The following is a 26,181-nucleotide window of genomic DNA, read 5'->3' as shown; positions in this document are numbered from 1 at the left end:
CGTGTGCTGGGCTCAGGCCAGGCAACAGCAGCACTTGAGGAAGCAGCACTGCACTGGGGCCACCGTGAGGCACAGCCCCCAAACCACGGTGGTGTGTGCAGGGTCGGGGCTGAGAAGCTTCCAGACTGATGCCCAGCGACAATGGACTGCTGGCCAGACTTGAAAATCCAGGTACACAACCGTGCTGGAGTCTCGCCACTCCCCACCCCTCCCTCGGCAGCCCGGGTCAAAGACCATGGCATCCTATGTAGCCACAGTAACCACCAGTACTGCTTTCTTGGATGACAAAGACTGATTAAGGGGCAAGTAAGTTGCTCTCATGTGAGACGACCCGGTCATCCACAAAGGCAGAATTCTCCCCTCCCGCCCAAGACCCAGAGCTGGCTCCTGGCCAACGCAACTCTGAACCAGGCAGGGCGGCGAGCAAGAAGCACTCTAGTGGGCATTAGAGAACGGGTCCCACTCCCCCGTCTGCCTCTGACCAGCTGCACTAAAGGTGGAGATCCCTTGTCCACAAACGGTGGGCTTAGCACGTACCACTGCAGTCCCTCTGGGGTCTTATGGACTCTGTTAAGTTAGCTGAATGAACCGCTTTTTTGCTGGAAAAGTAAAATACAGGACTGTTTAACGCTCACGAAAACCTCACGTTCAAAACGAAAGTAAAGCTCAGAAGAAAGAAGTGAAGTCACTTCAACTCGAAACCCTCCTTGGTCGTGAGAATAGCCAGGCACTGAGTTCAGAGAGTTGGGGAGGGACAGAAAAGGGCAAACTGCAAAACAGGAAATCCATTCTTGGCCGGCTGTCAAAAGCCGTGGGCCAGTAGAAATTTAGGTCTACTTGAATTTTTAATTTCTTAAAACGAATAAAGCCTCCCAAACGGTGAATGGCCAAGATGCTTGCTATCAAGAATCACTGCCCCCGCCCCAGGCTTTTCAACTGCTGGGATTCTTCAGTCCTGGGTCCAAGGGCATGAGGGACAGTGAGCCACTGGTGCCAACTTGTCCCTGTGGCCGGTACTGACCTGCCATCTGCTCACCGGCGTGACACTTTTCATGGACAAACAGTTCTACACAGACTGACCTCCCGCTCCAAAGAGCGTAACGGCTCTTGAACTTGCACGGACCCCATTTCCATGTGTCTGCCCCCCAGTGCCCTGGCTGCAGCAGGCACTCAAGTGCTTACTGAATGGTTCAGAAAAGTACTTACCTGCCTCCTCAGGCACCGTGAACTACACGGCTGGTTTCGTACATCCTACCTGAGTTTGAAATGCAGTGCCTCTTTTTTTAAAGGCATTGTTTAGAGAAGAAAAGCTTATAAAAAAAAGAGCATAACAAACACAAACACCAGATTTCCATAGAAAGCAGGAAAATAATTTATTCCAAAAGATGGCAGAAGAAATTCATCCTGAAAGGAGACTTTGGTGTGATTCTGTTGGGACAGAGCTCCCCGGGTGCGTACACTCCTGTTGGCTGCTGCCCTGGAACCTCTGTCCCAGGACAGCTTTCAAACACGTCACGGGTTCCCACGTCGTGAGTGGGCAGGAGCCACCTTCAAATCCACAGGATCCGAGGAAAGAGGGTGTGTTTCTCAGAAGCTAGCACCTTCTATCTCAGAAGAGTGCATGCACATTTTACGTCGTCGGTCGGCACAGTCGAGATTACGGAGGCACATAATTTATCGAAGTGTAAAAAAGGTACAGGAGAAAAATACTGCACTGCAGAGTAAGGTGTTCAACCGTGGTGGGAACGTTTAAGGCAGCGGCTGGTGGCCCACACGGGCGAGTCAAGAAAGGCGGTCTGGGTGCTCTTGGGTGTGGAGGCGGCTTTGCATCTAGAGGAATTCTCTCCGAGACCTGCAAAACAAAGCCGTTCTAGTAACTGGTCCTCACCCCACCCGCGGGAGGGCAAAAGGTGAATCTCAAGGAGGCCGATCACTTAAAATAGACAGGTACCCAATAAAGGCTGAGGGGAAAAGTGGGCTCGATCAACGTGCAAGGTGGGCAGGCTTTGCAGGGCGGTGACAAGAGGTCCCGTGGCAAGGACACTGTGAAACTGAGGGTCACAAGCAGGTCTGACTGTGTCATAGAGAGAGGAAGAGTGAAGTGACTCAGACCGATCACACAGGAACCTAAGCAGTGCCCTTCGCCCCTTACAGCGAGGAGCGAGGGGACCCAGGCGTGGCAGACTTTTCTGTCACACTCCCAAAGAGCTGGCCCTTTGTCCTTGGTGCTGGAAGTTGCTCCTAGACTGCTCCCTGTTCTTGCCCCCACAAGTGTAGGTGACACACGTGAGTTTCTTGGCAAGAAGCTTCACGCCGCGGCACCACCTCGGCAGTGCTGGTGAGCCCTTAGCACAGGCGTCTGCCCCTGGCTGGCTGCGACCGGAGGTGGGTGAGCTCCTGTACGGACACCTACGGAAGTAAGGCCACACATGCTGCTCCTGAAAGTAAAAAGCCAGCAAAGAGAAAACGTCCTTCAAAGGCAACTTCCACACGAGCCTTGCGCTGGCAGACAAGAGAACACGCTGGTTGGGACGCAAGGTGCCAGCAGGTTGAGGGTTAAGCGCAGGTGGGATGGGCTAAATTTGGAGGAGACTGCTCTGTGGCAGGCAGGTCTGACAAGACCCATGGTCCATGGTCGAAGAGCAGGGAGATCTGATGGGCCCTCGAGGTTTTCCAGGTCAGTGAGCAGAGGCAGGGGAAGCCCCAGCACAGTGTGGTGAAAGGTCGCCCAGGCCCAGTGTCCAGGTGCCCAGCAGTGGATGAGACTGGTGCAAGCCGGGGCAGCCCAGCTGCCCTGGGTGTGGAAAGAACCCGACTGCCAGGACCCTAAGGCGGGACACCGCAAACAAGGTACTTTCAGCTCAGGATGTGACCGGGGACCATGCTTACACCCAGGCCACAGAGGGCTGGTTACCGCAGCGAGCCCTCAGCTTCACAGATCCCCCCTAACGCGGCGATTCCCTCCTCTCCTCCTGCTGCGGCCATTGGACAGCACCTCTGTGCAGACCCCAGTGCCGGGCCCCCTCTGAGTTTCACACGAGAAGCCTGGCTAGTGAACACAGATGTTCTGTGTGGTAGTTTTCTGTGAAGAACATACTGGTTAGACTTCCTCATCGTTTAGGCCTTATTGGACAAATAAATATCACAAAATGAAAAGCATAGGCCTTCACTTCTGAAAAACCACATGGACACTGGGGACAATTTTCCCTCCTGTGCAATGACGCCCAGTGTAAAATAAATGTGAGTGAGCCTTACGTTAAATGGCACAGACGTGCTGTTTGATTTTGGAGTGAACTGAACAGATACACATTCTGATCAGGTGGGGTGGGGGAGGGGAACTCAACAAAGGGTCTATGTTCTTATTTTGTACAAGGGAGCTACTAAGGCTACTTCCCGATAAAACTGGGGATGCAGACAACAGATGCAGAAAACATGAAACCCAGAGCCAGGAAATCTTTTCAGGGAAGAACGAGTGGATGTATTTTTTTTACACAAAGATAGATGTTATTTTTATCTCTATTTTTCATTTCAGACAAATTCACAAAATAATTTCTTACCTATTGTTATGTGTAGCGTATGTACTTCCTGTAGGAGATGAACTACCAGGGCATTTAAGCAATCTAAGGGTGTGCATTTAACCAGATGAGGCAGGGCACCAAATAAATGGCACAAAACTGGGGGGCTAAACACCTTTAGGGAGAGAAGAAATCACTCTGAAACCAAGTGGCCAGGAAAGGAAGTGCAAGGCCTTGCAAGCCAGACACTCAGAAAGCATCGGGAAGAGTTCCAGGGGGAAGGGGGAGTGGAACAGGACAGAAGAATGTTTGCAAAATAAGAGTGTTTACTAATCCACTTTCTAAATGAATGAACGTTGTAGGTAGCAAGAGGCAGGAAAAGGTAAGTGAAGCTAAATAGGTCACGAACATGGAAACGGTGAGGCTGGAACACATAGGGCCTGCAGGAGCGAAAAGGCAGCAGAGCGAGTCTGAGGGCCGACTGGGAAGGCCTTGACCACCAGTTAGAAGCTGGACATAACCCGCAGATTAGTCATTCTTATCGCCTGTGGGCTATGCTTACAACATATTACGTAGCGTTTCAAGGGGCCTGAACCCGCTGAACTCAGGAGCCTTGGGTTAAAAACCCTGCTGTGGCCCATGGAGAAGGATGGAGGGTTCAGGGCCAGCAGCGATCGTTCCGGGAAGCGCCCCAGCGGGAAGGTAAACAGGACGGTGTTTTGTAGACACATCTTGTAGACACACCATCGGGAGGCCAGGGAGGCCTGCAGAGGAGCCGTTGCGGTGACTCAGGGCTGCGGTGACTGGGGTCAGGGACGAGGGTGTTGGAAGAAGTGGATACAGAGACATTACCAGGGTCAATTGGATCCAAGGAAGTGGAGAAAGATGTGATGGACAGGCTCTGACCCTAAGTGACAGGGAAAGCTGAGCCACCAGGAACTGAAATGGAGATAGGACTGGGTTTGAAGTGGCAGCAGACCATCCAGTCCGAAATCAGAGTAAAAAATAAACTTTTCAACCACGAACACCTTGAACTTGTTGAACTTGTCACAAGCAACAAACATGGCTTAATTTCAACCTCGGACATATCGGAAACCCCTTCGGGGCCTTCCTTGAATTTCCACTCAGTACTGTGCCCGTTGTGAGCTCTCAAATATTTCTGGAATGCAGAGGAAAACAGCTCCCCCAGGGCAGAAGCCGGATTCCCAACACCCTCTATTCGTCCCCTGTCCAGACGCTGCAGAAGACAGAGCGTCTACCTTTCGGAACCGTGGCACACCACGCAAGCTCACGTGACACACTACAATGACGCAGCACCCCAGCCAGCCTACAGGACGCTGGCTCTGAAGCCAAACCACTCCAGGGAGACGAGACGCCAGTGGGACATCCCCAAGGCTGCAGGAAAACAGGACATTGACAAAAACAGCCACCTTGAGGCGACAGTTGCGCAGCAAGGGGAACAAGGCTGGTGGGGGCAAAGATGGTGCGGGCCCTGTTCGGAGAAGTGCGGACACGGCTTCCAGCCCGTGACTGCCACGGGCCAGCACTCATCCTATGAATCCTCACACGTGGAAGAAAACGGTGGCAAGTAAAGTGACGAAGGGAGCAAAACATTAACTGGGCGCTTAACTGTGTTGTTCAGACCAAGTCGATTCCATCTGTATCGATTTTTCTAAGCTGTCAACCGCTGTTCCTCATCTTCCTCTTGCTGAACACCGTGTCTAGCTTACCTCCCCAACTTTCCGAACCTGGGCTCTTCATCAAGTCGTGTGTAAAATCACACGCTTTTCCTTACTGGACAAAGACGGGCCTACATCTGGGTTCTGTACCCCTTGATCACCCCACCGTTGTCTAAAAGCTCAGAGTTCAAAAGGGTTTGAGTTAACCACCAAAAGCGTGAGGTGGGGTCGTGTTCCTGTGTTCCACACACCTGAGATCTCCTGACGGGGTGACTCCAAAGGCCCTGAGTCCTAATGCTTCCGGGGTCACCACCTCAAACGCAGAATAACCATGCCATGGTGCTCAGAATTAGGGTTTGCCTGGTGGTGCCCTCCTACTTCCTGGACTTTGACTTGTAAAGGAACAACCTTCAACAGAGGGTTTGAAGCAGCAGCCCCAGTAGGTGCTGTGGACCAGAATGCAAATGTTAGGGCTTCATCAATTAGGTCAGCACACACGGGAGGCAGGAAAGATCCACACACCGAGGGTTATGCAGGACCAAAGGGCCCACCTGTCCAATCAGAAGGCAAGGAAATGAGGCTCAGAGAAGTGAAGTGAAAGGCAATGCTGAAGTCCTCAGCTTTAAAGCCCCAGCAACATCCCTACCTAACACTCACTACAATGAAAAGAAAGAAGAGAAATCAGGAGACGTTGTGGGGAAAAAATCTTATGCATCAGATTAAAAAAATTATGTAAGAGGGAAATCAAAACACCCTGGGCAAAGAGGGGAAAAAGCCGACGACGTACCTATCAGATTGGCAAAAACCAGCCATGACGTACCAGGCATCTGATACACTGCTGGTGGGAACACGGAAATGGCGCACTCCCCAGAGAAGGAAGCGGGCTAACACCTAGCAGAAGTAGTTTTACCTTCAACCAGCAATGCCATTTTCAGGGAATCTAACCCGAAGATCATTAGCAAAAATATAGAATGTCATATGCACAGGACGGCACTGGGGCTTTATCAATAAGGGCAAAGGACTAGAAACAACCCGGAGGGGCAGCAACAGCCACAGAAAGAACCAGGAAGATCCCCACCCGCCGACAGGAGCCATCTCCAGGCTGCGGGGCTCGTGGGAAAGCAAGCTACAGAACAGCGTGTGTACCTATCTGTTCTGCGCCAGCGTGTGTGGGGGAGGATGGGGACACACGCGCGAATGCATGTATTTGCTTATCCCAGGCGAAATGAAATACCGGAAGGACAGGCTTCTTTGAATATATCTTGTTTACAATTTTGACTTTGGAAATATGTTTTACATATTCAAAAATAGCAATAAATAAAAAAATGACAATGACATGACCCATGGACATGGACAACAGGGCGGGGACTGACTGTGGGAGCCAGGGTGGGCGGGGCAGGGGAGAACAATGGGGGGAAATTGGGACAACTGTAATAGATCAATAAAAATAAAAAAGGAAATAAAATTACTACAAACTGAACACAAAATAAAACTTAATCTAACTACGTCTCACATTGATAACCACCAGAAAAAAATAATTATTTCAAGTGACCTCAGAAAACAGCATTCTGTTCTTTGCTGTTCTAGGGACAAATAAAGCAGGAAGGATATGCCAAACTGCCCTCAATAAAGCTACAGTTGGTAGTTATATTGGCGCTATTTGGAAACTCTTTTACATGTACTGTAGGATAATAAAGGTAAGTAATTAAGTTACTGTGTTAGGGACCAAGATTGTCAGCATATGTGAACGACATATTCAAGTATAAACCAAAGAAGTAAAAAACCTATAATGTCAAGTTTGAATTAGAAACACTAACACGCACACATGATTCTTTTTCTTCCTAAAACTACACATTTCCCAGCTCTGTCCATTGTAAAAGCTGAGAAGCAACGACCCCCCAGCAGAAACAGACGCACGCCCTAGTTGGCGCTTGGTTTTTAAATGCCATTCCCACTGAGAGAAACCAGGGCCGGGGGGACTGACAAGGGAGCCAGGGTCCTTTCAGTGGGAAATTCAGAAAGCAACTGGAGGGCCAGCTGATTCCAAGCCTGGGCCAGGAGACACACAGGAGGGGTCAGGGATACCTGACGTTGCCAGAAAGTAAAGAAGCCACTAAGACCAGCATCTGATGGACACAGAAGCCGGTCTAGACGGGCTCCCATAGGCCAAAGAACAACTAAACACAAAAAGGATATTGACTGTAACTGACCACGACTGAAAAGGAAAGAAAACCTCACTAGACACCCTAGAAGGAACTTGAGCACAAATAATTTACCCTGAAAATTAAAAAAAAATTAAGTATATATTCTGCTTTTCCTGTGTGATCTATATTTCAAGGTACCCTAGTTGATGAGGGCAAGTTCATCTTTATTAGAGAGAGCTCATCTACTCAAATGTAGAAGTCAGGATAAAACTAGAAATCACCAGTCTGCAACTTCTACAGAAACTCCCAATTCGGGCTATGCTCATCACTGGATCAGATCCCTGGATGAAAGGCTGACAGTGCCCTTCACAACTGGAGCGCTGGGCCGTCACCGCCTGAACCCACCATCATCACCTTAGCACCACTAGAGAGAGGAGGGCCAGGCACGCACGTGTCCCTGATAGGCAACTCGAGGCCCGCAGCAGCCCCGGGCCGGGGAAGGGGGGGGGGGGCCCTTGCCCAAAGGCTGCCCAGAACCTAGTCGAGCACGTAGCGCTGTGCTCCCTGTATCGGAATGATGGCGACGGAGGAGCCAACTACACGGCAGGGATTCCGACCCCAGCCAGTGACTAAATCTTTCCACTGCACCACTCCCTACCTTCCAATCCTCAGGACCAAATAAAAGCTGCAATTTTAGGACCAGTTTTCAGAAAAGCACCCTTCTTTCTCTATCCAGAGCATTCAGAAATGCACGTAACTTCAAATCGGCCAGCCGCTTCTTGAGGCTGCTGAGTCTTATGACATCAACTGTAGCAGCCCCTTTCCTGAACTGTGTCTAGAAGACTGCCCGTGAACTTAATCTTGTACATCAAAGTGTGTTTTGAGTGGCAGGGTAAGAGTAGAATTTAAAAGAACCTTGTGGACAAGTCCTCCCGTAAGTAGCCGACCTAACTTCCTAATCCACTTCTGCTCTTCAGACCACGATGGCTTCCAGCAGCCTGCCCCTGCCCAGTGCTAAAATGCCACAGACATTCTGAGAAAAAGCCAAGGCGAACTGACAACACAATGCGCAAGGTCAAGGGTATATAGTCACCTCGGTGGCTGAGCACTGGACTGCGGGTCTTCTTCCTCAAGGCCAGTGATGCTTGAGATACCAGATGGTTTCATTTTTCAGCTGCGGTCCGAAGAGAGGGTTGAGTTGGGCCAGAATTGCAATCAGCCAACTGGAAGAATCATGGGGGAGGAACAACAACAAAAAGTGGTGAAATCTTGTGGGAACAGGACCATTTGCAATTAGAACGAAAGAAAAGAGCTTTAGCAAAAACTGCTCGGTCCAGCCTTCAACACAAGTTCATAACACACTGTACTCACGGAGCCAGCGTACAGCCTGTAACAGAGCCTCTCACCCAGCACACCCGGCTGTTTCAACCCGTTGCACAGCAGTGCGGCTTCATCACAGGACAGCTCACTGTCTTTTCTCATTTTCTTCCTTCTTAGCAGCTAAGATTTCCCAAATTCATATGCATATCTTTACCTTAGAGTGTTTTTACCTAACCTCAATTTATCATCACAACTCCCAAGCTCGGAAGATGGGTGTTACCTTACCCACTCTCCAAATGCTGAGGCCCTCGGACCTCAGGACACATGCGTTTTCACTGGCACGGCCAGGTGACTTTCCAGCTCCCCCACCCCTCAGTTAGACTCTCGCACTGGCGTGCCCCCTCTCTGCCACCATCGCCGTGCAAACGTGGGCCACAGAAACGAGGGACCAAACGGGCATTTACCTCCCCTGCCCACTTCAAAATCTATGGACAATTCTGCAGGAAGTCCAACTAACTGTGTTACATACAACTGCAGGGTCAGACGTGAAAAACAGCACACAGATGGTCTTCAACATTTGCTCATTCTGCTCACAAGGGGCTTTACATCTGACATAGTCATTCACATATTCAATGAAGTTTGAGGACCACTGAGTTAGAACCGAAGCAGAGAAATTTTAGGACCTTGAATTCCCCTAAAGGAGGGAACTAGCCAAACGGAGCCAGGGCATCATCTGGTGGGATCTCTGTTCTTTCATTTGCTGTCATTTCTGGAACTTGTCCAATCAAAGGATCAAAAAGCCGACTCTGATCACCTGTGACCAGCACCGCACCAGAAGCTTGCACCTCCAGAAACAGAGCACCCACTCTCCCCACCCCGCCCCACAAAAGGGGGTTTTGTGACAGGTAACACGACACCCGAGGAAATCGGGCCAAAACAGATACCTCTGGCTGACTCACTTTATAAACAAAAAGCTAATTCAGATGAGATCCTCTGATCTACCCCAAGAACTAGAGTAGTAAACACCAACAAAATACCCAGGTGTGTAGCTAGGGTCTGGCAGCGATCTGACACTGCAATGACGGGGGGTGGGGGGTGTGGACAGTGCAGGCAGACACACTGGAAAGCTCTGTGACCGCAGCAAACACTCACCGTGCAGAGCTGCGAGTCATGGAAAATTCCACAGACTCGGGACTTCCCCAATCACAGCAGGCAAGAGAAGCTGACTGTACAACCGTCACCCATCCCTTCGCCAGAGTCTAGCTACTGCTCAGACATCGGAATTAAAAATAGGTTAAACCTGAACTAGAGTCTGTCTCCTTTCTTCACCAAAAATGTACAGTCCAGCCTGAAATACCCGCTCCCCGCCCCGCCCTTTCGAGGACGCGGCACAGCAGTGGTTCCCAATCCTGGTTGCACACTGACAACCCGGGAGCTTTGTACAGCTGCTGGTCCTCTGCTTCACGGGGAACCTTCCTTTGAATTCCCCCATAATACAGTTGGGGAAACTGAGACAGAGAGAGGCTCAGGGACCTGCCTGTGGTCCGATACTAATTAGGTGGTAGCAGCTCCTGACCCAGAAATCTGCTCAAACTCATGTTTCCATGGCAGAAGTTCCCTTCTGAAGTACTGACATTTCTTTTAGCAAAATCTAAATGGATCTGGGGGTTAAAGAAATAAGGAATCCACCTGGCTCATTATTGCTTAAATCCATGACATCCCCTTGGTACCTGAGGGGAAAAAAGAAACATCTAGAAGGAAGTCCATTTGGCTTGCTCAGATTAGTATTGAGAAACTTTTTTGAATTAAATTTTACATACTATTTTTAATGGTTTGATTCAAGCAAAACATCTCACTTAAAACCCCCCACAAACCACAGTTCAACAAGTTCCCTGGGAAACGGCCCCGGCCAGTTCATCTGAAACTTCAGGGAGGAATGGTCCCCTCTGAGCATCTGCGTGTGCTCTGTGCCTGCCCTTCCAGCTCCCGTCTGATTTGAAAGTTCCCTTTAAGACAGAGAAACACTGGGAGAACTGGGAGGGGGGAAAATCCAGTCTGAATTGATGGAAGTGGGTGGAGGAAGAGGTCATATTCCAATGACTATATTACTTCATGTGTCCAAGGACAGAGAACGAAACATACCCTTCCAATTCGCCCACACTGTTCCGCATGTCCCCATAACCTGAAGCCAAGCCTACTAACAAACCATCTGAGATTATTCAAGTGCCCAGGGTAGCTGTGGTGTGGTGACATCTTTCTGCAGCGCTGGAATGGCCCAAAGTCAAGTCTACGTTCCTCATTCTATAGATGAGGCGATTGGGCCCTAGGGAACATACTATCCCCGAGCGTGAATCAGTGGTAGGGCTGGATGGGGACCCAGGGCTCCCGAGTCCCACTAGACAGGCTGAAACAAATGTCCTGATCTATCCCACAATCATTACCAATGCCACGTTCCACATCAGACTCTGGGGACCCAAAGAGGGATCAGAAGAGAGGCCAGCCACCCCAGGGGCTCCTAAAACTGTGACAGACACACCAGGACAGCAGCAGACTGTGCTCTGGGAGAGACACGCATGGGGGGTTTCATTCTACGCACACTCTCTGGCCACTTGTGATGAGCTCTGCTCTTGGCTATTAGAATTCTCCAAGCTTAAAGTACCCTGCCACCACCACCAAAAAGGCTATACCCAGCTCTCTCAATCTTGCTTTTTTTAAAGATTTTTATGTATTTATTTGTAGAGAATGGGGGAGGGAGAAAGAGAGAGAGAGAAATATCAATGTGTGCTTGCCTTTTGCACGCCCACTACTGGGGACCTGACCCACAACCCAGGCATGCGCCCCAACTGGGAATCAAACCAGCAACCCTTCAGATTGCAGACCAGCACTCAGTCCACTGAGCCACACCAGCCAGGGCTCAAATCTTGATTTGTTCTTTAGTTTCACATTCAGATATGGGAACAGGGGCCAGAGGCGTGGTTACTTCCCAGTGACTTGCAGCTCAAGCGGATACACGCCCAGCTTCCCTGCTGGAATGGGGAAGTCTGGCAAGGACTTCTCCTCTGACCCGCTGTCCCTCCGGGGGGCCGTGACAGGCCATGACAGGAGTGACCTCTAGCAGTGGGCTCCTTAAGAGACAGCGGAGAGGCTGAAGGCGACTTGCCTTCTCTCCACTGAGATGATCTCTGTCATCTGCCCTCCTCCCAATCCAGGACACAAATTCTTCCAAGGCAACGTGTTATCAGACGCTCTTAGAAAATATGGGATTGCATACTAGGCAGGGTTGGGTTTTAATGCCCGCCACCTCAAATATTAGTTGTCTGTCTTCACACAGTGGCCTCGCAACCCCAAGCCTCAATTTCCCCTTTTGTAAAATGAGGTAATAGTCCCTGCCCCAAAATGTGAAGAAATAAAGACCGAATTATGAAAGTACTCTGAGGAGTAGTTACAAACAGAAACTTAATAAATACTAGTTATTCCTTTTTCTTGTGGGACAGCTGACATGTATTCAAGCACGCAATGAAAAACAACCTGTGTTCTCTGCAAACGAATTTCTCACCTAATTCTGAGTCATCCTAGTCTCCACCTCCTCTCCCACTCCACCCGCTGCGGTGGGCAGAACCCCACAGTGTCCCCTGAGATACCCATCCCCTGGCATATACATCCTGTCTAAACCTGAGACAGTGAGTAGGATGGCCCTCCTGTGGTCAGTGTGTAATGCACAGCTGGCTTTAGGGAAGGGAAACCCTTCAGAGTAGATGTGACCTAATTGGCTGAGCCCCTAAGAGAGACAGGACTCTCCCTGACAAAGGCCTTGGAGTGTGTGTATCACTGACGAATTTACAGCTGATTGGATCGGAACGTCCCCTTCAGCATGTGCTCTGTGATAAACAGCTGAACTCCCTTTTCTCTCTTTAAGGAGAGCATGCTGTTAAGCGGTCTCAGTAGAGGGAGCTGGAGGGACACTGCAAGCGGGGACAGGAAGTTGGCAGAGTGGGTGCGAGGATGTCTGGTGAAGCCTGGGCAGGCTCGGGCCCAAATATGGTTGCTTTTGGACCCCGTGGCCTTAGCCTGGAAGTGACTTTCCTGTAGCCCTTTCGATGCCCAAACTAGCCCCTGCATGGCCCACATGCCCTGCATGACCAGTGCCCTGCGCACAGGAACTCCGAGACACACCCATGTCACTGGCCACCTGCTCTCCTGCCTGCACTCCAGAAGGAGGCCTCCTTCCTGCTTGCCCAGCACGTCCAGACACACTCCAGCCAGGCCTCTGGACTGTTGGCAGGTGAACCACACCTTCTCCAAAGAGGCCTGAATCCTTTCCAAGTCTGCGCTGCCCTGGGTCTCCCTCGGCCCCGGAGCACCTTACAGAGCTTCCTTATATCTTACACTCTCTCGCCACAGTTTATATAAATCATGCGGCCTTTATCTTCTCATTAGACTCAGACTGCTGGAGGGCAAGGGGACTGCTGGCTCCGACAGCTGGGGGACGCCACAGCACGTGTGGTGGCCTCTGGGGGCCAAGAGCGGACCCCAACCAACTGTCCCAGAGGCTGTGGAACCTGGGTGATGGCCTCAGGCTTCCGCCGGAGCAGTGGGAATCCTTTCCGGGAGGAGCCCCCTGCATACCGACCTTGAAGAAGGCACAGGTGTAAAATTATAGGGGAAATGAACTGCAACTAAACACGAAACAAGGCAACATGAGTGACAGGCAACAGAGAGCAGGAGCAAGCATGTAAGGACTTTAGATATGGAATTACTGGACACAGATTACAAATAAACTCTGTCTTAAGAAATAAGATAAGCTTACAATATGTGCGGGGAGAAAGAAGAAAGAGAGGGAGGGAGTGAGGGATGGAAGAAGGGAGCTGGTAAACAAAACTATGAAACAAGCAAGAGACCTTCTATAGAAATGAAAAATATAACACCTGAAACTGGCCCTAGCTGGTGTAGCTCAGTGGATTGAGCACAGGCCTGTGAAGCAGTGGGTCACTGGTTCGATTCCCAGTCAGGGCACATGCTTGGGTTGCAGACCAGATCCCCAGTGGGGGACACGTGAGAGGCAACCGCACATTGATGTTTCTCTCCCACTCTTTCTCCTTCCTCCTTCCCTTGCCCTGTCTCTAAAAATAAATAAAATGTTAAAAAAAAAAACCCTACATCATGAATCTTAAAAAAAAAAAAAAGAAAAATATAATACCTGAAAATAAAATAGCCAATAGGTGAGGCTCTGGCTCTGGTAATAGCAGAGTAGCTTACAGCAAACTCATCCTATAGACAGTAATAATAAACTCTGAACAAAATAGGAAAATCAGCTATTTGGTGGTACTAGGGATGGGAGATCTCAAAAAATAAAACTATAAAAAAAGAACCCAATGGAAATTTTAGAACTAAAAGGTATAATATACAAACTGCAAAGAACCCTTTGGATGGCCTTACTGACAGACTGGAGAGGACAGAAGAGGCAGCCCATGAACCTGAAGACTGGTCAACAGAAACCACCCAATTTGAAGAAGAAAAAAAGTCGACTATACATATAACTGAAGCCTGAGAAGGAGAAAAAGAATAGCAGGAAAAAAAAGAAGAAGAAAAAAGGCTGTAATTTTCTCAAATTTGGTGGAAAATACTGACTCACAGACCCAAGAAGCTCAGCAAATCCCAATTAGAATAAATCCAAATACAGCCACGCCTACACACACCATAGTCACACTGCTGAAAAGCAAACACAGAGAGAAAACCTGAACAACATCCAGAGGGAAAGAATGCAAAACACTCAAATCAGCCCTGGCTGGTGTAGCTCAGTGGATTGAGCTTGGGCCTGTGAACCACAAGATCACGGTTCGATTCCCAGTCAGGGCACATGCCTGGGTTGCAGGCCAGTTCCCGGCAGGAGACTCACGAGAGGCAACCATACATTGACGTTTCTGTCCTCCTTTCCTTCCCTTCCCCTCTAAAGATAAATAAATAAAATCTTTTAAAAAACCCCTCAAATCAGAGCTGAGTCTCAGCAGGAGCAGTGAGGCCAGAAGACAACTGAAAAGCATCTTAACATTGTTTGAATGAGTGAAAAATTCCTGTCAACCCATAATTCTATGTTCAGAAAAAACATTCTCCAAAAATGAAAGTGCAGTAGAGGCATTTCCAGGTGCGTGACAGCAGAGGGGACGTGTCCCAGACCCGCCTGTCCCACAACAACAAACACCAAAGAGAGTTCTTTTCTTTAGGGCAAGGGACAGCAGACAGACATTCAGATCTACAAAAAGACAGATGAGGAACACTAAAAAATGGTAAACATGTAGGCAAATAGAAGATATTCTTTCTCTTAATTTCTTTTTTTTTTAGGATTTTATTTATTTATCTTCAAAGGGGAAGGGAAGGAGAGAGGGAGAGAAATAGCAGTGTATGGTTGCCTCTCATGTGTCCCCTGCCGGGAACTCGCCTGCACCCCAGACATGGGCCCTGACTGGGAATCGAACCGCGATTGTGTGGTTTGCAGGCCCGCACTCAAGCCACTGAGCTACACCAGCCAGGGCTCTCTTTCTCTTAATTTCTTTATAAGACATATGATTTCGTGAGGTTAAAACTGTTACACTGTAGCAGGACTTTTACAACATAGCTGGACATAAAATATAAGATCCCAACAGCTCGACAGACAGACGGGGAGTAAACAGAGGTTTACCTTACATTACGTTACATTCTGACAGGTTGTTACATTTATCTACAGTGGCTCAATATTAAGTCTAAGCAGATTTGAAAAGTTAAGAATGCGCATTGTAATCACTAGAGCAAAGATTAAGAAGAAAAATATAAAAAAGGTTTGCTAAAAAGCCCTTAGAGGAATTGAGGTAGAATACTAAAAATATTCAATTAACCCAAAATAAGGCATAAAATGAAGAGCATGGGAACAAAAAACAGATGAGACAAGCAGAACAATGAACCAAATAGTAGACCCAAACCTAGCTATACCAATAATTACATTAATTGTATATGAATATCTATTAGGAATAAAAAACTCCAACTGAGCCATAGCAAAAAGGCACATTATCAATATAAGGACACAGATGCAATGAGCATAAGACAGGCAGTATGATTATTAACATCAAACAAAATAAAAATCAAGTCAAAGTTATCTTTAAGTTATATTAAAGGGGGACATTTTATAATGATAAAAACACCAATTCATCATGAAAAAAACAATCACAAATGCGTATGCTCCTAATAACAGGTGTTCAAAACATATGAAACAAAATAGAAATAATTAAAACAAGAAACAGAAAAGACCCACAGTAACTGATGATTTTAACACCCCCTCTCAGTAATTAATGAAAAGTAGACAAAACAACTCTGTGACGATCCAGAGGACTTGAACTTCCTGGCCCGACGTTTACAGAACACAAAACTCAACAATTCCACAATATACATTCTTTTCAAGTGCTCGTGAAACAATCATCAAGGTAAATCACAGGCCGAGCCATGAATACGTTCCAACCGTCAAAAGGAGAATCTTACAGAGTGTATCTTCTGATATGATATCTAGAAAAGCTCCATATATTGGAAATTAAACACCACACTTCTAAGTATGAAAGCACGGCATCATCAAAATTTGTAGGCTGTAGCTAAAGCAACACTTAAAGGGGATTTCATTAACTTCTTATGTTTAAAAAGAACAAAGATTTAAAATAAATGATCTAAGTTCTACTTTAAGAAGCTGGAAAACGAGCAAGTGAAACCCCAAGTAGGAGAAGGAAGGAATCGAAGAAAACCTAAATAAATGGAGATACGCCGTGTTCATGAGCAGAAGACTCGGAACTGTTAAAACGTCAGTTCACTCCAAATTGATCTATGGAGTGAATACAATCCCAGGTAAAATCTCAACAGGGTTTTTGGGGTAAAAACTGACAAGCTGATTCTAAAATTGATATGGCTATTTTAGAATAGCCAAATAACCTTGAAGAGCAAACACGAACAACTTAGACTTCCTGATTTCAGTACAAAGCTACAACAGCCGAGAGAGTATGGTACTGTCGGAAGGCTAGACAAAGAGATGAATGAACAGTAGAGAGAGGGTCAGCCTGGAAACAGACTCACTCGCTTGCGGTCCAGTCATTTTGAACAAAGATGCCAAGCCATTCAATGGAGAAAAGCAAAGTCTTCAATCAATGGCAAGCAATCAATGGTGCAGTGTCCTGGGAAACGACACTGCTGAAACAAAACAAAGCCTGACCCCACCATTCCAGTGCCGGTGTCCTGGGGAGGTAGGTACCCAATGGCCAGGGCCTCTGACTGTCCCTCTGCGGTGGAAAGCCTCCTAACAGGACTATAACCACTCAGGTTAACACATCTCTCGTCTTCGTTTACCTCAATTGTTTCCAGGAAAAAAAATGTCCCAAACCTCTCAGGACCACCTACTGTGATCCTAATTCCTCCCCGGCCCGCTCTGCTCATCCCTCCACTTGATCCAACATCCCACCCTCCCCTTTCCTCCACCCAGTCCCAGCTGGGTGCTGTCACCTGCTCAGACAGCGGCCACTCACACAACTCCAGGTAGCTCAGGCTTTGCATGTGGGAGCACTGACTTCTCGGGTCCCCCTGTGTCACCTCCAGACACTTCTCTCCCACTCCTGGGGAGTACTGACCCCTCTAAGGGGTGTACGCATGCTGATTTCACTGCCCTCTGACCCCGTCATCTGTTCTGGTCACTCCCGCTCACTCACAAAGAAGGCTCAGGGGCGCCCTTTCCTGGCCCCTCCTCATCTGAGCATCCAAAGGCCGGCCGTCCCCTTTCCTCTCTCCATCCCTTCCTTCCTTTAGGGCGCATTTCTCAACCACAGCAATACTGGCATTAGGGGTGAGTAGTGCTCTGCTGGGAGGAGGGGCTGTCCCCTTCACTGTGGAATGCACCGCAGCACCCCTGGCCTCTGCCCCAGGAGACCACCACCGCCTTAGGAAACGGCAGTCTCCTGGCCCCAGAGATGTGCCCTTAGGTATCCAGTTCCTCGCGTAACATCTCTTAGAGAAGTTTGACAGAAATGCGAATCGCAGCCTGCCCTCCACTGAATTTTTGTTTTGAAACTGACTCTCCTCTGCTCAACTGTTAACACAAACCGGTCACACTGGCAGAGATCCAGGCCTGTTCAGAGCTCCAACATGTCACGCCCCACAGACTCTGACCTTCAGCTAGAACAAACTGAAAACAGACCAAAAAACTACCACAAACAGAAGGCAGTTTAAAAGTCCATGAATGCAGCCCAGGGCAGTGTGGCTTAGTTGCTTGGGCGTCATTCCACAAACCAAAAAGTCACCAGTTCGATTCCTGGTCACGGCACATGCCTGGGTCATGGGGTCAGTCGCCAGCTGAGGTGTGTACCAAGGGCAACCGATTGATGTTTCTCTCCCTCTTTCTTCCTCCCTTCCCCTCTCCCTAAAAATAAATGAATAAAATCTTTTTTTTAAAAAGCCCAGGAATGTATTTCAAAATATGACTTTGTTTAGGATATCCAGTTTTTTCATCAGGTTTCAAGGAAAAGAAAGACTATTCCCAGGAAGTCTGTACCATCCAGCTCATCCCCCATAAACGGCCTCCAGGGGCGCTGCATATCGGGGCTCAGGGTGCTGCTCTCACAAACACACCGATGCCACCGACGACAATACCAACCCACTGCCAACACAAGCTCATTGGAACAAAGACGAAATGGTCTAAAATCTCAACAGCAAGGGAGGGGTACGGACTCAGACAGTCCCCACTGAGTCACAGAGACTCAAAGCAATACAACTCCCAACCAAGTCGCTACTCATTTTACAAAATGTAGGAGACTGATTGAAAAAAGTGGTTTTTTGTTGTTGTTCTAAAAAGGCTATCATGAAAATGAACTAATGTCAAAGGTGGAGAAAGAGCAAGTCAGAAAACATTTTTGTCCCTCTTGTCTTACTCTGAAGTCGTTCCTCTGTGCAATCGGTTTTTCCTTTTTTAAGCCCCTACCACCAACCTTACTGCTCAGGGAGCAGAGATCTTTAGAGAAATAAAGACAAAGGCCTTTTCAATGGTGGGGCCAGTCCTTGGCTCCTGGACTAACCAAGAGCTCCTGAGCTGGGATCGCTGTAAGAGTCAATAGGGCCGTGACCCGGTACTCAGTCGCCCTTCCAGAAACGGTGCACGTACTTCCTCTCACTCACTCGTCAGAGCAGAACACAGCTAGCGTAAGCATGACCACTCACTGGTTCCCTCCACGTGCCACCTGTCACACTTCCGTTCCGGAGGCTGAGCTATCAACCCTGAAAGCCTCTCTCCCTCTCCCATCCAAACAAAAGGCCAACCCTGCCAACCCGAGTCTCGTCTGCTAAGCGCTGGTGCCGAGCAGGCACACAGCCACGCCTGTGCACTGCGACTCCGCTTCAAACGTTTCAGGTTACACCCGAACGAGTGACTGATGCCTGGCCAGAGTCGACGTGCACGGTGGGGGTGGATTTTGATTTATGCCAAAAGCTGGAGGGCTCATCCTCATGTTTTTCTTAAAAATCTCAGTGAACCCTGGCTGGTGTGGCTCAGTGGACTGAGTGCCAGCCTGCAAACCGAAAGCTTTCCAGTTTGATTCCTGGTCAGGGCACACGCTTGGGTTGCAGGCCAGGTCCCCAGTTGGGGGCGTGTGAGAGGCAACTCTTTTGCACATCGATGTTTCTCTCTCTTTCTCCCTCCTTTCCCCTCTCTCTGAAAAATAAATAAATAAGATATTGAAAAAAGGTAAAATTAAAAAAACCTCAGTGAAAAGCCTAAAGATGGAGGAAATTCACAGGCTCAGAGGCACAGCAAGCCGAGGCCTTTCATCACAGGGGCCGAACTGCTGCCTCCTGCCTCGTGCGTGCACTGAGCACTAATTTGGCCAACATCAGTCCTTTCTTGCAAGGGAGTCTCGGGAAGCTAGAAAGCACTTTTCAAGAAAAGAATCACCGCCCTGGCTGATGTAGCTCAGTGGATTGAGCACGGCCTGCGAACCAGAGGATTGTGGTTCGATTCCCAGTTAGGGCACATGGCTGGGTTGCAGGCCAGTTCCCAGCAGGGGACTCACAAGAGGCAACCATACACTGATATTTCTCTCCCTCTCTCCTCCCCTTACCCTCTAAAGATAAATAAAATCTTAAAAAAAAAAGAATTACTGGTTCAAAACCCTGAAAAGAAATCCATAGAAGGATGTATTTCATGGTATGCGAAATATACTGCAAGAAAGAAATCATAAGGCCCTGGCTGGTGTGGCTCAGTGGATTGAGTGAGGGCCTGCGAACCACACAATTGCGGTTTGATTCCCAGTTGGGGCGCATGCCTGGGTTGCAGGCCGGTTCCCGCCGGGGGACGCATGGGAGGCAACCATGCACTGATGTTTCTCTCCCTCTCTCCTTCCCTTCCCCTCTAAAAATAAATAAATAAAATCTTTAAAAAAAAGAAAGAAATCAAGGCCTTGGAATACTCTGAGATGGCTCCTCCCCCCACGCACTGACTATTTCTGGACCGAGTCCACTCTCCGAGGAAGCGGGCAGAGTGGACACGAGCTGGGGGCAGCTTTCAAACTGTTCCAGGCAGTTCTGACCCCTGAGAGGCGGCAGAACAGCCTTCCAAAAACCACAGGGGGTGACCTCAGTTTCATTCCAGTTTGTGTAAATGGCACAACATCTATGCCAACAGATGTTGACCATTATACTTTTAAATTAAAAACCTTTTTAATTAAAAAAATTCTTCTTATTCCACTTGATTACCATTCTAGCTCAACTTCTGTTGACCTGATGAACAAACGTCGTGACAAAGAATGGCTTTACGGCTTCACAGGAAGATGTTTCAGTGAAATGAGGAGGCCAAATACTGAGCCACAGTGAAATACAAAGCAGTACAGTGACACTTTCTGGCTAAACAGGAGCTCTAGACGTACGCCAGATAAACCGTACTAGTGTCAACAGAGGAGAGGGTACCTGGATTGTCCTTGTATTTAATTACGTAATTACTGACCACAGGAAAAGTGTGCCACTGTCGCTCTTCGGACATCGGTTCTAGATGCTACACGAGGGACAAGCTTCGAGAAACAGGGCCGTACCGTCGCACAGCGATCATGCCCCACTGACTTCATTTTCCATCACACACAGAGTAAATGTCAACAACAATGCTTACGGTGTTAGCAAAAACTACTTACTAGAGAAACATACTTACAAGAGATAGCAGCAAACCGAACAGGTCACCAACATGGTGATGATAACCCTGAAAAAGAAAAAAGAGATTAGGTAACTTGCAAACTATGCCGGCACTGCAGGATGGGGCAAGTCCCCCTCCCAAGTGATCAAACCAGCAGGGACTGTGCCCCCAGAAAATGCCCCTGAATCTGTTCCAAGACCCACTCACAGGCTGCAGCGCACCCTGGGGTGCATTTGGTAGGGGTCTGAGTAAGTGATTACACACTTATGTGTATTTAAAGGGTTACGTGGTTATGCCACAGCTTATCGGTCTGATCCAAACCCATCTGAAAACAAACACACAAAAGCCGCAGTGACAATTAGTTTAGTCACCCAAATAACTACCCCATTTTGTGGGTACCTACCACAAAACGACACGACACTTCTAAAAATGTGACTCTCTAGTCACATTTCTCCACTCGTCTCCCCATCTCCAGATAAGCCTGGGTCTCGGACCCAGTGAATGTCAGCATTTCTAAAACTGCACCCAAGCTAATCTCTTCCCCTTTTTCCTTCCAAAGGCTCCCCTGGGAACCTCCTGCACCCCAGAAGCAGCTCTGACACTCCACCCACCCAGCCCACCCTCAAATCAGTCATCTTTTGCTCACGCCTCCTCTGCACCCTGAGTCACGAATGCTGCGTGTAGTCCTTTGAGCATCCTTCCCTGTGTGCAGTTCTTTCCTTCTGGTCCCACCCACAGCACCAAAATGTATCAGGTTCGCCTGGCTAACTGCTAGCAGAGTCAAAATTCCCTTCCTTCCCTTCTATGCACAATGACCCTGAACCAGTCTTCCTAAAACACTCCCTTCATCCACCGCTCTGCAGATGACCACCTCTCGATGCCCCCCACCATCGGTAAGAGCAGTGTCCAAGGAGACATCTCCACATGCTAAGCAAGTATCAGAACTCCTATTTCTATCTTTTAATATTTATTTATTTATCTTTAGAGGGGAAGGGAAGGAGAGAGGAAGAGAAACATCAATGTATGGTTGCTTCTCGTGCATTTCCTGCCGGGAACTGGCCTGCAACCCAGGCATGTGCCCTGACTGGGAATCGAACTGCGATTGTCTGGTTTGCAGGCCCGCGCTCAATCCACTATTTCTATTTTGAACTCATCCTTTAGAAGTTGGGTGAGTGCATTTTCCACAGTTAACATACTGGCACACCCATTCATTCACTCAACAGAGTTTCATTAAGTGCCCAGTACGTCCCAGGCTCTGGGGAGACGGGAGTGAAGGGAAGGGGTGAAAGCCCCTGCCCTGGTGAAGTTTACTGGTGGTGGTGAAGTTTACTGGTGGTGGTGAAGTCAGACAACAAACAAGAACAGTACACAAACAAGGTCTGTGGGTCGACTGATCTACCACCTATCCGTACGCAGAATGTCAGCCAGTGCAGATGAGAAAAATAAAGCGGCAGAGGAGGAGAAGGGGTCCCGCGGTGTCTGAGATAAAAGGGCTGTGAGATGTGTGCGCACACTCACTTGTGTGTGCCAAGGTAAAGCAACGGTGCACTTGTAACGATTACTGGACTCCTGTGGTGGTGTGCAGCAGGTGTGCCACCCTCTGATTTTCTGTCTGAAAATGTTCTGCCTGTTTGAAGAAATGAGCTAACAACTCCTGGCCCACCCATCCCTGTGCCTCCCCTCGCTCCCTCAGTCCACTACCAAGAGAGCCCCTGTCAAAACCTGAAGCTTTGTGAGATGTGTGGATCCCTAAAGAGAAATGAGGGAAACCACAAAAGACAGGGAGGGCCAGGAAAGCTGAATCTGGCACAGATTTACTCTCCTCTTTTCTGGCCGTAGAAAAGAATGAGAAAGGGGCGCTGGGTTATACGAAGATTCAGAAGTTTTTCCTTTTGCCCTTGCTATCTCCCGGCCTCACAGGTCCCAGAAACCTCATCACCCCAAGTCCTGCCTGTGCATGTGCAGGCGTCATGCAGGAAGAGGACGGAACAGCCAAGCCCTCCTTCTCCCCTTCACCTGCAGCACCTTTATGAAGGCGCTTTTCTATCTCCTCAGTGAAGGTGTTTTAATCCTTCAAGTCAAAAAGGCTCTCCTGTTTTGAAAATTCACTATAGTTCTTGAAGCAATCCAGCCCCTTCATGCATTTCAAAAAAAACCCAAAAAACTGCAGACTCTTCGGGAGGTAAAGGGAAACTAGCACTAATTCAGCGCTAAGGTTTCCATCTTACAATGAGGAAATGGGAATGTGGGAAAGTCAACTAAAGGGTCCAAGGTCACAGGGATCACCCAGCTAGGGGCAGTGTTTCTTGAAGTGTAATGCAGGAACTCCTAGGAGACACTGTGTTTTAAGACCTGCTCGATCCTGCCAAGAGCAGGAAATACGAGGACCAGGGTGGAGGCCGTGGCTTAGACCTGGATAGCATATCACCAGCAGGTCAAACCTGAATTGTAACACCAGGGCCAGACACTGAGCAGCCGTCCACACCAGGAGGCACTTGTTAGCCTGGGTAACAGCAGTGGCTGCCAGTCCCAAGGTTGGCACGCTGGGCCCCAGATGGGGGTCTTTAAGAAAAGGAGGGGTCAATGCTACCAGCACTAAATGCTTTTCTCAGTATGAAGGCTAGAAAGGCAGACAGTACGGTAATGAAATGGTTGAAGACAGAAACACAGCAAAGACGTACTTCATTGTTCTCTGACTCCAGGAGGAAAAGCAATCTAAGACATTACATCTGGGTCATACAAACTGTTTTACCAGGCCCTGAATTCTGACTATTTCATCTATGGCAGGCTAAAACACCCTACAGGACAGGTGTTTTACGGGAGGGAGGGAGGTAAGGGAGAGCCACTCCTACAAAGTGACAGAAATTCATGCACCATTTTTCCTTTGTAAACAAACTGCATTTTATTTTTAAACCTGTTGGAAATAATAAGCCTCATAAAGGTTTATTTCAGAGAGCAAAAGAGGTTTAGGAAGTAACAGTAATTCCCTTCTTTTACTAAAGGCAACAGAATTGTTCACTTAACAGACCCTTTTTGGATCTCTACTCCACACGCAAGGCACTGTGAGGCCACCAATTAATGACAAAGAATTTTTTAAAAGGGTGTTTCTGACAAACTGTGGCTTAGGTCTAAGTTTCACCCCACATGATCCTGCCCTGAGAAAAAATGACTAAAAGGCAAAAGAGGAACAAAAAGGCAAAAAAAGAAAAGGAGAAGGAAAAGTGTGCTCAAACTCCTTCGAAGATACCCATAAAAGTTTACTTATAAAATAGACTAAGCTCTATTTAACATGGGAAAAAGTATCTTGACCTACCATTCTAAGAACTCGCTACATTCACCCTCCAGGGCAGCAGCACCCTCCACACGGTATGACGCAGGGGTTTCTAACCAATACCTCCCGCTCTTCGGTAATAATCTCGCTTTAGATCGCGCCCCAGCTACTACTGGGCGCCCACCAGACGCAAGGCCTGGGCTTGTCCTGGGCTTGTCGCAACTACGACCAGCGCGGAGGGCAATATCTCTTCTGTTTATTCGGCCCGTCCCTTTAGGCAGATATGGCCTCTTTTGGGTGGAGAGCAAGGCTAGAGTCGTCTAAGGTCAAACCCCAACTTCTCCTTGGGTTGGTATAAACCCATTTCCGACTACACCGTCCCCACACTGGACCTGATAAAAAAAATACATTCCCCTAAAACTCCTTCCCAAGAATGGTCTGCCGGGGGTCACCCTCCTCACCCTCCAGCCAGGAGTCACTGCAGCCACCGCCTTTAGAAAATCGGGGGCGGCGGGCGGGTCGGGGCCACCCCGCAGGGTCCCCGCAGTATGGGGTCCCCCCTCCCCCGCCCGGCTCGGCCGTTGCTCGTCGCGCGTCGCTCCGCAGGCGGGCCTGGTGCACTTACCCCCGGTTGGGACCCTTAGGGATGAACCAGGGGACCAGGAGGCCGATGAGGCCCCAGAACACGCTCATCACGATCAAAGGCACCGTCAAGCCGCTGTACGCCATGGCTACCAGCCCCCGACCCACTGCCGCACTTTGGTCCCACCCGGAAGTGTCAACAGCAGGCCGCGTGACCAGCGCGCGCAGGGACCCGCCTCCCGCGCGCCCACGTGACCGGCGCGCCGACTCCGCCCCTCTAAGGGCCGAGAGACAGAGCTCCGCCCTCACCTGGTGGATCTTGGGGCTACTGCTCCTATGAGGGACGTCACTCACCCCAGAGCCTCAGAGCAAGGGGTCAAGTCATCAGGGGCTCAGCAACGTTTTCTGATAAGAAAGTGGCCCTTTTAGGGAAAGACTGTAGCTATTTACAGCGTTATCTTCTTTTTATGCACCAGCTCTTAGCAATAGTAAGTTACTGTTATAAATTCCTGTATGAGTTTTAAGTTTGGAAACCTCACTACAGCCCATGAGGTAGGATTAACTATTACCCCCACTTTGCAGTCGAAGAAAGAAGGCCCAGGGAAGAGGTTAAGGATCTTGCCCAAAGCAACAAAGCTAGTAAGGGGCAGAACCAGGATTCCACGCCTAATGGTGTGATATTCAAAACCGGCACTCTCCTGCACTGTGCCAGGGCCTGGGGTTACAGAGACCAATCAGAACCCCCTCGGGAGTTCACAGGCTGGTGAAGGAGATGGGCTGGCATGGGCCATGCAATGCAGTGTGGAGGTGCGGCGGACAATGGTGTTGGACTTTCCCCCACCCTCAGCCAGTCCCGAGCTGAACCTTGAAGGAGGAATTAGCCAGAATAATGAGATAAACTTGGAGTTTCTACTGCTTTCTACTGCACCCCAAGAATTCTCACTTATGTTAATTACCAGCATGCAGCAACCCCGGAAACCACCTTGGAAGAGAAGAGTAAACCAATTCTCAGAGAGGTTAAGGAGCTTGACAAAGGTCATGGAAGGAAAGAAGAAGGAAAGCACATCTAGAATCCAAATCCAATGCTTTCTTGCAATAGTCACACTTTCTCCCCTCACATTACCCCCTGATTTCTTTCTCCATCAGGTCAAATGGGTTCTTGAATTAAACACGAAGTTGGACCGACAGTCTTTAACATCAGTACCAACTCCTCCAACATGATTCTGAGCCTTGACCTGACGGACAAGGCAGGAAACTAGTCGATCACCTTTGTGCTCATACCACTCCCCAGTGACTCAGCCTCGGCAGAAATTCCATCGTCCTTGAATTCCAGTTCAAGTACCTCCCTCTCCAAGACCGGTTTCATTCTGTCCGTGCATCTTCTGAAGCACTGGACTTGTCTGTGGGTGGCTTGTCACCAACCCTCTAACCGAAGGCAAACGCCTGAGAACAGGCGCTGTTTAGCTGACCTGTGTGTATACACAGAATGTGCTCAATGAAC

At 48.8% G+C, this 26,181-nt stretch overlaps 1 protein-coding gene across 1 annotated transcript; it reads right to left on the bottom strand.

Moving 5' to 3' along the window:
* Window positions 1-1,348: 1,348 nt before the first annotated feature.
* Window positions 1,349-24,901, bottom strand: ATP6V0E1 (ATPase H+ transporting V0 subunit e1). The gene is made up of 4 exons (XM_037057780.1): window positions 24,724-24,901; window positions 20,846-20,893; window positions 8,432-8,561; window positions 1,349-1,852 (listed from the first exon to the last, which is right to left on the bottom strand). The coding sequence occupies exons 1-3, from the start codon at window positions 24,825-24,827 to the stop codon at window positions 8,468-8,470; spliced, it is 246 nt and encodes an 81-aa protein (XP_036913675.1). The 5' UTR covers window positions 24,828-24,901; the 3' UTR covers window positions 1,349-1,852; window positions 8,432-8,467.
* Between the last annotated feature and the right edge of the window lie 1,280 nt (window positions 24,902-26,181).

This window comes from Sturnira hondurensis, unplaced genomic scaffold (genome assembly GCF_014824575.4).
Source record: "Sturnira hondurensis isolate 20B ecotype Veracruz unplaced genomic scaffold, ASM1482457v3 Scaffold0009733, whole genome shotgun sequence".
NCBI lineage: Eukaryota > Metazoa > Chordata > Mammalia > Chiroptera > Phyllostomidae > Sturnira > Sturnira hondurensis.
Note: the sequence above shows the minus strand (reverse complement) of the source record. Positions and strands in the feature narration are given on the sequence as shown.